Here is a 12,889-nt window from a genome sequence, read left to right as displayed (position 1 = left end):
TGCTTTTCTACTTGTTTTTGTTCCATGTTCTTGTTCTCCTTGTTGTTGTTTTTCTTATTCTTATAGTTGTCCTTGTTCTCGTTGTTGTCGTTCTTTTTGTTGTTGTCGTCGTCGTCGTCGTCGTCGTCGATTAGTTAAATAGTAAACAGTCTGTTGCCGCTTATTTTTCTGGTTCCGACTGTTATTGTATTTATTAAGATTTTTATTATTGTTACTATAGTTTATTTATTGTAAAGGGTGCCGTTTATTCAAAATATCCTATCGGGTCGCTTTAATTTATTATTATACAAATGTCTTGTTTACTTGGCATATTTTCAAAATAAACAATTTCTAGTTCTTCATTTTGTCTTATTGTACCGAAAATTAACCGAACTGAGCCCTCCTTGAAATTGAACCGAAACGAACTGTGATTGTAGCATACTGTTACACTCCTAACGTGGACCGAACCGAACGTGCCCTACCGAAACTGTTCGGTACGCCCACGTGTACAGTTACACCCCTAGACAATACATTTTAAAGGATTTCAATATTATCAGTTTTTCCCCTCAGGAACACTAGAGTGTAGTAATGTTACTGTCAGGTTATGGGAATATTTGAACAATAAAAATATTTTTTTAAACTTTAATATTTTTGGGCTTTGTCAGGAATAATCATGTTGACTGACAACACACAAAAAAACACAGATATAAATAAATGTGTGAAGTCGAGTGTTGGAGCCCAAAGTGTTTTATCCTTTTTAAGTTCCCTCAAGTCAGATGTGTTTTTAATACAACAATGTGCAATACCTTTTTTAACTAATTACAAGCAATGGGAACAACTGTGGCCACACAAGTCAATATGGAGTGGATCAAACAACAACAGGAATGATGGGGTGGCCATTTTAATTAATAACTCACAGGTGTTGGTGAAGGGAAGCACTGTGGTAAGAGAGGGTCGAGCACTTTTAGCACATTTGTCTTATGTGGGATAGGATTTTAAACTTTTCAATAATTATGACTTTAATGAAACGAATGATGGGTATGACCTTTTAGAGTAACTGCAATCCACCATGCTGTGCAGGGTACCATTGATTATTGGGGGAGATTTTAACTGTATTTTAAGCAGGATGGATAGGAAAGGTGCAGGGGGATTTTAAAATAGACAAAACATCAGTGTTACTCCAAAACATATTTAGAGATTTTAAGTTAACCGATTGTTTTAGAACTATGCATCCAAGAGAGAAGGGCTTCACCTGGTTCAGTGGTGATGGCAGAGCTTCTCGCATAGATTTTTTACTTACTAAAGACTGTCCACCAAAGGAAACTAAATTAACCCGTTTTTTTCAGATCTGATGATTTCCAGCACTCTTACACTTTGTTCGGGTGTAACAGTGGGTAAAGGTCTGTGGAAGCTGAACAGCTCCCTTTTGGTAGATGCAGACATTGTTAAGACAGTACAGGGAGCAGTATAAAGATTGGCAGACGTTACAAGATTTTTATGATACACGTGCACACTGGTGGGAGATGGTGAAGTGTAAAACCCAAACGTTTTTTAAAGCAGAAGGGAAAAAGAAAAATACAAACAAAATAGATGCATGCTTGGATTGCAGAAACACCTACAAAGGTATTTTAAGCTAAATCGGGAGGGCCTTGATTTTAATGAAGAGATAAGACAAGTTAAAGCAGAGTAATTGCAGAAACACAAAGTAAAGGAGTTATTTTAAGAAGCAGAGAAAGAGAACTAGAAGAAGGAGAAAAATGCACAAGGTACTTTTTAAAGAAAATTGTCAGCAAAGGGGAGGGTGTTTTAAAGCTTAAGAAAGCAGATGGTTTCTTCACTAGTAATACCGAAGAAGTTAAATCTACGGTGGAAGAGTTTTAAGGGACAACTGTATGGTAAGAAACAAATCGACACAAAACTACTGAACTCGAAAATTTTATGGACACAACTAAAATGAATGCTGAACCCTTATCTCACAATTTTACAATTTTAGAAATGCAAAAATGTATCAATAGTTTAAAAAAAATGGTAAGTCCCCAGGCTCAGATGGACTTCCTGTAGAATTTTATTTTACATTCTGGGACATTTTAGCACCTGACTTACTTGTGGTTTTCAATGACTTGGAAAATCTTGACAGACTTCCAGAAAGTTTGAGAGTAGGGACAGTGGCTCTCATCCATAAAGGGAAAGACAAAACTGACTTAAACAACTGGAGACCAATTACACTTTTAAATGTAGATTGTAAACTTTTTGGTAAACTTTTAAGTACACGTATGTCCACTATTTTAGAAGATGCAATTCATCTGGATCAAATCTGTGCTGTGCATAGAAGGAGGATCACAGACGGCCTCGTACTGATCAGAGACACCATCTGTTATGTGAGAGACAGAAACATTAGATTAATAGCACTAAATTTAGACTTTGATAAAGCTTTTGATCGGGTCTCGCACCATATGTTTTAGGTACTGCAAAAGGTGGGTCTTCATAAAAAGGTTGATATCTTGGGTGGGTCTGCTGTACAGGGATGTCAGTAGTCAATTTATGGTTAACGGGCGTTTGAGAAAAGCAGTAGCAGTGAACTGTGGTGTCCGTCAGGGTTGTCCTTTATCCCCTGTTCTATATGTGCTCTGTATAGAGCCACTGGCAGAGGTCCTGAGAAGGGATGAAAGAATCAGAGGAATTGGGATACCAGGTAGTGGGGGACAAATAAAATGTGTTTTGTACATGGATGATGTCAATATTTTATACACTGACCTTTTATCTGTAAATAGGATATTGGACCTAACTGAAATTATAGCACTTATGCACTTAGCACTTAGCACATGTCAGTTGGCAGAAGTGTACACAGACAGCCAGTACACTGCTGACCTCTACTGGTAAACCAAGTTACACATGCCACACTCCTAACTCATCTTTTGCAGTCAATTCATTATCCATCTAAATTAGCTGTTTGCAAATGTGAAGCTCACACAAAATCTACTGACTTAGTTTCAAATGGAAACAGATTAGCTGACCAGATTGCTAAAATGGCAGCAAAAGGAAATTATGGCACATCTTTTTTAGCAACAGAACAAGACCCTGAACTAATAAATAAAACTGTGCTAAAAAACATGCAAAATGCAGCCCCACAACAAGAAAAACAAATGTGGGAGACAAAAGGCGCCAAATTAAATGATGAATCAATTTACCATGTCAATGATAAACCTGTGTTACCTAAATCTTTGTTCAAAGCCGCCGCTGTTGTGGCCCATGGCAGTTGTAATAATAATAATAATAATAATAATAACAACTTATTTATAATGCACTTTACATTCACAGTGAATCTCAAAGTGCTACAAAGAGTGAACATCAGATAGCAGCAGGATAAAAGCAACCATAAAAGCAACCGAGAGCAAAACAACCAGGAGGATAACGCCACAGAATGAACACATCAAAAAAAACTTAAAATGCACAAAATGCAGATAAAATACTCAAATAAGAACTATGGGTAAATTAAAAAAAAAAAAAAAGTACAGTGCAATCAATTAAAAAACTGGGTAAAAAGAAAGGTTTTAATACCCTTTTTAAAACATGTCACAGTCTGTGGAGCCCTCAGATATGAAGGCAGGGCGTTCCACAGCCGAGGGGCAGCGCAGGAGAAAGCCCGGTCTCCTGTTGTGCAGGATCGAGACCTGGGAGTGAGAAGATGATGAGTGTTGGAAGAGCGGAGAGTGCGTGAAGGACAATGAGGGGTGAGAAGTTCTTTTAAATAAGATGGTGCATTACCGTACAAGCATTGGAAGGTGAGCAGATAAATTTTGTAAGTGATCCGGGCAGAAACAGGAAGCCAGTGAAGTGAACGGAGTACAGGGGTGATGTGCTCATGCTTACGCACTCTCATCAGGACCCTGGCAGCACTGTTCTGGACATACTGTAGTTTCAGTATGTTCTTGCCAGGAATCCCAATGAGGAGTGCATTGCAGTAGTCCAGTCTGGAAGAGACAAAGGCATGGACGAGCTTTTCTGCATCGGTGAAGGACAGTGTAGACCGAAGCTTTGCAATATTTCAAAGATGAAAAAAAAGAAGTTTTACATATAGGCTTTATATGGTTTTCAAAGGCGAGTTGTGAATCAAAAATAACACCAAGATTGGTAACTGTATTGGAAAGAGAAATGTTCTGGCCAGAGAAAGAGATACTGAGGATTTTTTGTTGTTGAATTTGGTGTGAAGTACCAATTTGAATTGCTTCCGTTTTTGAACTGTTAAGGTGAAGGAAATTTTGCTGCATCCATGCCTTTATCTCCTCCAGACAATCTGTGAGTGTGGAAAGAGAAGAAAGTGGAGAATGTGTCATGTGTCAACAGGGGGTATGATCACTCTAATTCAGAAACATTTCACCACGTATGGATTAGAGGCCTACTTAAAAAAAACTTTACATGAGAATCACTAACTCCTAATGGTCTGACTCCTTTTGAAATCATATATGGCAGACCATATTGATTACTTCTTTTCTCACCTGACCTAGAAAAGGCAGAAGAAGAGCAAACATTAGCAGATTACATGATCAAAACACTAAAAGAAAAAGATGTGTCAAAAGCAAATTTACTGCCTTTTGATTCCTCTCTCCCACAAGAAACACCACCTATCCAGCCAGGTGATTGGGTCTTCATTAAGGTCATCAAGAGAAAAACTTGGGCCTGTCCACATTGGGAAGGACCCTTCCAAGTCTTGTTGACCACCCCAACCGCTGTGAAGATTGTGGAGAGACCCAGCAGGACACATCTCAGCCATTGTAAGGTACAGAGAGTGCTGGACCCTTAAAGGTCATCAGAGTAGTGGGGAAGTCCGGTTTACAAAGGGTACGTGTCCTTTTAGAACACGTGGTCTCAAACCCGGTGAAGTAACCAACGATCCCTACTCTTTAGGACCTACAGGTTTAGTGTTTCTGTATTCCTAACAGTAATGGGGTATCTACATGCTAGGTGGATCCTCTGCTGTGTAATGGCTGTAGTATGTGGATGGAGTTTTTAATCATCCTACAGGTCCAAAAACAATCAGACAAAAGCGTTGGTCTGATACGGACAATCACGACAAGTGGACCTGGGATCCGAAGTATCCTCAAGATACTAATGCTTGGTATTGATATGCTAAGTTTAGTGCTAGAAAAGTGACTACAGAAGGCTGCTATGCATGTTCTCTGCTCCCACCCTCTTCTACTCAGGTACACCTGGAGGCAAAACCTATGAATACCACCGAAGCGAAATGCATGGCGTTCGTGGGAGCCCGGAACTACCAATATCCTGGTATAGTGACCAAAGACACTGACCCTGCTTGTCCAGGGATCAGGAATGGCACTTGTGATACTCTGTTCTGGGCCCAAACTAATGTAACAGTAAGGGGCACGTTGAAACCTCAGATACCTTACCTCACAAATCTTGACAGACTGAAATACATGTTATTCTCAAGGAAACCAGACCCACATGTGTAGCACCGATTCATGTTCCAAAGGAAGCCAATGGCTGGGAGCACTCAACATCACCAATCAGTGTTCCAGCGGACGTGCCATGGTCTAAGGAGAAGGAGCGCCTGTGAACATGTCAGCCCCATCAAACGGCACATACTTCATCCAGAATGGATGGTGACTCTGTGGACACAAAATCTACTCAACACTGCCGGTAAATTGGACAAGAGTGTGCGCTCCGGTTTGGGTAACAGACCACACTTTCCTCATTCGGCCACCAACTGTCAGAAGACACAAGAGAGGTAATGACTTTCACGCCCCACGACCCAATCTGGGAATCTGATGCTCGAAACGATCACAAACTTTGGTCAATAGGAAGCAAAGTTGTGCATGCCCTGTTTCCTAGGATCAGCATGGGAAAACATGCTCTGCGCATAGAGACAGTTATCGTTTTCATGCTTTTGTGAACATTTCTCTTGACCTAGAGGAGGCACAGAACCGAGAAATAGCAGCTCTCCGTCTGATGGTATTGCAGAACAGGATGGTGCTCGACTTGCTGAACGTAGCACAAGGTGGGACTTGCACTATGATTGGCACCTCCTGTTGCACTTATATCCCTAGCATGAATGACACTCATGCTGCTGAAGCCGTAACCTCACTGCATAACTTGAAAGACACTCTCAACCACGACACTGAACAATAACTGGGACCTGTGGTCTTGGTTCACCTCTGGACCATGGTGGCACCTACTTCTGAAGATCTGTAATCTGATTCCGACGGTGTTGATTTTGTTTGGTGTGCTTTTCTCTTGCATAATACCATGTCTGAAAAACATGATGTTACGCTTTTACAGGTTTCCTTATCAATCTGCACCAGGCCAGGTTTGACCAGAATGATGATGACTATGTTCCACTGAGACCAGTGAGTGGACAAACCAGTCTATGACAACTTGCTGAAATAGAATGCAGTGTGATTCGAGTACTGAAAATATGAAAAATAAGTACTGAGATGATGCGTTTGCTCTTCTTCCAGCTTTATTCTGTGTATTAAAAAGAAATATTTTACTGAGTTTCACATTCTTTGATTCATCTTGAAGAAATTTTTACATACGTTTTTGATTGTACTGGTTCATAAAGAACCAAATTTTACATTTTACTTTGCTTTTTGTTTTGAGTTTAAAATGATAAACAGGAGGGAATGTTAAAGGTTTTTGAAGGTCTTATGCATCTTATCATATTAAACTTTATTTTTACGAGTTCAAGCTTTAAAGTTCATCATGTACTTCTTCCTGTGTTTTTGTCGTGCGTGCAGATCTATCCTCAGCAAGTCTGTACAAACTTAAATTATCAGGAACTGTCTGTTTTGCTGATGTAAGATGCTCGATCCAAGCCTCATCACGCGACACCAGATGCTCTATAAAAACTGCCACTTGTTTTGATTTTATTCCATTCCTACTTGCCTCAATAAAAGACGAGCTCAGACAGTAGGAAGTTGGAGTTCACTCTGACCATAAGTTGGATGAGCTTCCCTCTTTGCAAAGAAACTAAAATCTCACTCCGTTTGTCCTGTGTGAATTTTTTCTTTAAGGTTTATGGGAGCATTACCCAACAACAAGCCTACACTTGAAATACGCTACTGACCCATCCAGACACCCTAAAACAACAGGCATGACTAGATTCTGGATGGGCTCTTATCTGAGGAAATTTAATTTAATATCAAAAGACCTTAGAGTACCAGTATCTTTTCACCTGTCAGATCCATATAGCTGCATGCAGAAATTTTTAAAGTATTTTAACTTAGAAAAGGAAAATACAAAGACTTTAACCAAACATCGTGCACTGATCTCTCTTGTGCAGGAGCGAGAACCAGTGAGCAACATACCGGGTTTTCACAGGCAGTGATCCCGCCAGAGTGTGGGAAAATGTAAATCACGCTGCTCTGCCCAACAGACTCAGAGACCTGTCATGGATGGTGGCTCATGGGATCCTCCCAGTCAGAGCCGTCATGCACTCCCGGGGAATGTCAGCAATCTCAAGCTGTTCCCGACCTGGCTGTGGCGCTCCAGTCGGTGAGACATCTGCTCTGGGAGTGCAGTGTTGCCGTAGACCAGAGGGCAACAGCCGACTCCTCACAATTCCCGTACTTGCCGACAAGGGAGGTCCTGACAGCACAGCTAATACTGTATGGGGTGAGCCAAATGACACTGGGAAGGAAGGAATTCACAAAGCAATGGCTCACCCTGGCCGCCATCAAAGACGCCATGTGGACCCACAGAAACTTGCTGGTAAGGAAGCACATGCAGATCCCCCCGGTGGCTGTGATCCATATGGCTGCAGCAACCGTCCATGAAGTTGAAGCTGCAAGTGGCAAACCTAGGACACAGCCACAAAGAAGCATCGCCTCTGTGCCCATTCGGAGGGAGGAGTCTGTGCTACACGCGGAAAGGTCAAAGCAGCAGCGGCCTGAATCTCCGGGAGAGGCAGGTGGGAAGGAGCATCAGGGTGGGGATCCACACTGAGCCGAAAACGGGGGTCAAGAGATATTGGGAGGAAAGAAGCCATGACAACTTTGATAATGAACTGGGCTTGCTTCTGCACAATTTGGAGAGGATGTCAAAAATGGTTTAACAAGTTTCCTAAAAAAAATGGAAAGCTGAATTGGGAAAGTACAGCACTAAACTTTTAGGATGATTTACTGATTTACATACTTATTGTGTTTTAACCCTGAAGTCTTAAAGAAAATATATAACAAAATGTTTTTGTACCAATAAACACACACGTGTGTGTGTGTGTGTGTGTATGTATATATAATTTTAATCTGTTTTTATCAGTTTAATATCCGATACGTCCCCTACCCAGGGACCATATATTAAATAGATTTTTGGAACAGGGAGATGGAATAGGGGCTTGCTCCGTCCACTCCACGTATCGACCTGGTATTGCAGTATCTCCAGGACCGGTGCACCCCCTCCGTTTGTTAAATGAAAACAATATTTGCTGGATAATCCTCTTGTTGTTCTTGTTGTTCTTGGTTTTGGTAGTGGTCTTCTTGTTGTTCTTGCTGGTGGTGTTACACTAAAAATACTACACAATTTACTGCAATTTACTACTCTTGACATAAGTACTGTGTTGTAAATAATCAATAGTGCCCTCTGCTGGATTAAAGACATCACAGCAAGTTTTTACTCAGTCTGTCATTAGTTAAACTGACCTAAAACGACCCGAGTCAAATCAGTTTGTGTATTCTAATTTATTTAAACAAACAAAAAAACATAATATGACTGACCATCATCCAAACTGTGTTTTCATTTTCATCTCAACACTGCTCATTGTGTGACACAAAGAAGAGGAAACTTTATTTTCACGCGCTGCCCTTGCAAGAAGTGTTCCATAAATCAATTTGAATTTGCATTTCCAAGCGGTGCAGGAGAGTGACGTCGGTGGCAACACTTCCTTTGCTGCCTCCGTACTGTTTGCTGCATCTAGGTCCTGCTCGCAGTGTGAGGCAGCAGAGGAATTAATTTATGGAACACTTTTTGCAGGGGGTGGGGCCGTGAAAATGAAAAAGCAGTTACAGTATTTAAATTGTAGAGAAGTGCAGCAGGACATCAAAGGGATGTCACCGCTCTGCTCTGCTCATCACAGAACTCTCATTAGCAGGATTTTGGATTCTGGACATGCCTCCAGAATCGGTCCTAAAGTGCAGTACAAATCCAGGCTGAGCAGAGTTGGGGCTGATTAGGAGCAGAGCAAATAAGCCATTAGTAAAAATAATGAATGGATGGATGAACAAACTGTAGCCCACCTTTATCCTCTGTACTAGGTAAGGGCCTCCTAGATTCTTATATGTAGCATTAAAGACTAACTTAACTACTCTTTTAATTTGCTGAACATCAAGTCTAACGTATCCTTTAACACACTCAATTATCTCCTAATTTCCTTTCAATACACACCGTGGTCATGAACACACACACACACACTCTGTTAAACTAAAAATAACCAAACCATAAGGTAAATGTGAACTCAGTTTACTTAATGCGTCTTTAAACGTTGAACAACTTACACAATACAAAACAAACTGCATCTGTAGTCAGATTATTCACTGTAAATCTTCAACTCTGTGTGAGGGGCCCACCCACCAATCAAACACACAGACACCTGCTGGCTTATCCAGCTCTAAAACCTTAAAGTTGCAGACCTGAGTGAAGCTTGGGAGCGGTGAGGCCCAAAACTTTATAGCCGTTTCACTCTTTGAGCAAATAAATAAAACAAAGCAGTACCTGGTTTAGTAGTTCAGTACATACAGACTCTGGTCCCAGTTCAGGTGAAGAGGAAAACCAAACGATGTTCTAAGGTGGTGATGCAATCATCCTTCTGCTGGTCCAGGGTTTAACTCCAATGGGCAATGTAAAGGAGTAGGAAAGAAAAATATATATAATCCAAAGGCACTCTTCTGGCAGTCCATAAACACTCCAGTTATGACTAATCTTCACATCCAGGTCAGAAAGATGAAGAGCAGTCTCCTTAGAAAGCTGAACAAACTAAACTAGGATTCCTGTGCAGCATTCACTTAGCTAGCACATGCTAAATGTTCAATGTTAAACTGTCTTAAAGTGCAAAAACTAAGAACTGCAGAACAAACTTCAAGCTGAAATGTCCCAATAACCATCAAACAAGTGTCCATTACCAATCACTGCGTTAACAATCAGGAAACTTATTTAATTACTCCAAGCTGCAACACCTGTTACCTCTGGTGTGACTGGCTCCCAGTCACTCTCATCAAGCTACCCACTGACTGCTCACACTTCCTTTGGCTTTTCACAATAAAGCACAAATAAAACACATCAACAAAATGTTATACTTTTCTTGCTTTTAACTTATGTTTGTGTGTTTTAAGCAGTTTTTAAGCATTTTACAACATAAATGAAATACAATTGTAGCTATATTTACAACATATTTAACTTAGAGTTTTTAAATTTTCTTTAAACTGTCACATATTTTATGAATTTAAGCAATGCACTAAAATATTTGTGTTAAAACCTCATGGCTCATCCATCAATCAGCCACTTGTGTCATGTCCAATCTTACTTTGAAAATCCGTGATATATCGAACACGCGAAAAATGAACATTGAAGTAGCGAGGGACTAGTGTACATATAAACTGTAATTTGCAACTTGTTTAAATATTAATTTTACGTCCGTCGTAGCTGTTGTCCAGCAGAGCCTCCACAGCTTATAGTTTGGACAATGCTCAACATTTGTTATTGATCCCATACAAATAGTGGATCAATGTCGCAGACATCAATAAACATATTGTGTTATGATTACAGTGAATCAATAAATAAGACCAAGAGTTTTATTTTTATGAATTCAAGTAAAATTGAGGACAGAATCTTGGCAGATAGAAAAATACTTTTTTATGCTATATATATATATATATATATATATATATATTAGGGATGCACCGATCCACTTTTTTTTTTTCGATCCCGATACCTAAATCTAAATATCGGCCGATACCGATCCAGTTCCGATATCATGATCATCATTGATTTTATGAGGCTGTAATAATCTCCTCTCAAGTCTCCTCTATGTGACCCTGTGATGGACTTGCGACCCGTCCAGGGTGTCCCCCGCCCCTCGCACAGTGATTGCCGGACATGGGCACCGGCGACCCCCGTGACCCAAAATGGAATAAGCGGGTAAAGATAATGGATGGATGGATGTTGGGCTCTGTTTATCTTTCTGTCTGATCCTGCGTGTTTTCTGGCTGCAGGTGCTGGAGATGTTTAGGAAACGAGACGAACGAGCCGGAGGATATTTTAACATTGTGGACCTTCCGAAGATGCTGTGCCTGGTGAAGACGGACACTACGGACGGGAAGAAATCGGTGGTTTTCAGACGGCTGAGGGGATGGCTGCTGGAAATCTGCCCAGAGCTGAGCTGAGGTTTACGTGGCATTTCCAGGCTGCTACAGCAGAGGAGGAGGCAACGTCCAGGTCATGGTTCATTAAGGAAGTTGTCATCAGCCTGTTCAAACTAGGAGTTCAAGACGGGTTCTGCATACAATGGAACCAGCAGGAAAAAAACTTTTGACACAACCTTCAGGAATGAGGAGACTTTCAAAAATGTGGAGGAGATTTGCCAAGTGTCTGCTGGGCTAAAGCCTCTGCCCTTCTTCAAGATTTTAAACTTGGATAAGGCAAACTTCAGAGTTATCAACATCCATATGTTCAACCTCTTTGTGACGGATTTGGCCTTGGCAAATTTTCTAAGTCAATATGGAGAGGTGGTGTCAGCGGCATGGTATGTGAATGACCCAATGGGATTTTGGACTGGAAGGAGACAATACCAAGTTCTTCTGCACCAGGATTCAAGTATCTCAGGAGACCTGAAGCACTCACCTGCAATATTTAATGTGGGTGGAGACAGGGGATATCTGTTTTATGCACGCCAGCCTCCATTTTGTAGGAGGTGCAAGCAATTTGGACACGCAGCGGCGGGGTACACCTCGATCAGCTGTGCACACTACAGTTTGAGGGACCACAGTACCGATGAGTGCCCTATACATAAGGCTTGCTATGGATGTCTCGGCAAAGACCATTTGTATATGAACTGTCCAGAACGCAGGCTATGTGTTTAACTTTTATAGGTAAGGTCCTGGTTTTGAAAGTAGACATAATGCCAGTTTTGTTGTATTTAGCATACATATACCCCCTTCCTAAGCATAGGAGGGGGGTGGGGGGGGACTTATGAGAATGGTTTTTGAGTTTGTTTGGGGTGGGATGTATGAGTATGTGGCTAGAGCTCGTATGTTGGCTGGGATAGAGGGAGGGATATGCCCACCTCCCATTGAAATTGGACAGTATCTTTATCTCGTTTTAGTCTAGGAGGTTGTTGAAGCCAGTTGTTCACCCCTCTGGCTATTTCTTGCACCTCTTTTTTTCACAGACAGCGGACAGTTTGGAAAAATTTGTCCCCTCAGGCAGAACAGCTGCCATGGCACTACCGTCATGCAGCGGATTGGTTACGGCTCCACGGTGGATCACTGGAAAATGAGGCACTTTTGAACCATAAAATCCTGTACAGCAAGATGAGGCAGAGGGTCTTTGACTCTCCAGTGATTCCAGCAGATGTCTGGCTGCGGGTGCAACTTTGTGGGCTACATAATGGTCTTGAAGATTTGAACTGGCTCTGTCTTCACAGTCGGATGTCTGTGCAAGATACTATGTATCGGCATGGGTTGGCAAGATCTCCTTTGTGCCCACGTGAGTTGTGCAACGAGGATGAGACAGTGAGGCATGTAATGTGGGACTGTGCCTTTGCGAGGCAGGTGTGGGACAATCTTGTCCCCACCATGGCGAAGATCAGTTCAGGTTTGGTGTTAAGTTGGGGAACCATAAACAGAGGCAAAGTGTTAGAGATAGGAAAGAAAATTTTTGAATAAAGTAGATGCCATTTCCTGCATTC

The 12,889-nt window shown here is 41.3% G+C and overlaps 1 protein-coding gene and 1 pseudogene across 1 annotated transcript; both read left to right on the top strand.

The window, feature by feature from the left end:
* The first annotated feature begins 652 nt into the window (after positions 1 to 652).
* LOC119410973 (transposon TX1 uncharacterized 149 kDa protein) lies at positions 653 to 11,366 on the top strand. Its single transcript, XM_037677892.1, is given in 16 exon segments — positions 653 to 1,125; positions 1,127 to 1,311; positions 1,314 to 1,426; positions 1,428 to 1,554; positions 1,557 to 1,664; positions 1,667 to 1,998; positions 2,001 to 2,459; positions 2,461 to 2,803; positions 3,559 to 3,656; positions 5,181 to 5,262; positions 5,906 to 5,992; positions 7,008 to 7,306; positions 7,308 to 7,483; positions 7,485 to 7,860; positions 7,862 to 7,903; positions 11,196 to 11,366. Coding segments are annotated over 16 exon segments (3,471 nt in total).
* On the top strand, positions 8,219 to 8,389 carry LOC119411584 (annotated as a pseudogene).
* Positions 11,367 to 12,889: the final 1,523 nt, after the last annotated feature.

The sequence above is a fragment of the Nematolebias whitei genome, chromosome 6 (assembly GCF_014905685.2).
Source record: "Nematolebias whitei isolate Nwh7 chromosome 6, NemWhi1, whole genome shotgun sequence".
Lineage (NCBI taxonomy): Eukaryota > Metazoa > Chordata > Actinopteri > Cyprinodontiformes > Rivulidae > Nematolebias > Nematolebias whitei.
Note: the sequence above shows the minus strand (reverse complement) of the source record. Positions and strands in the feature narration are given on the sequence as shown.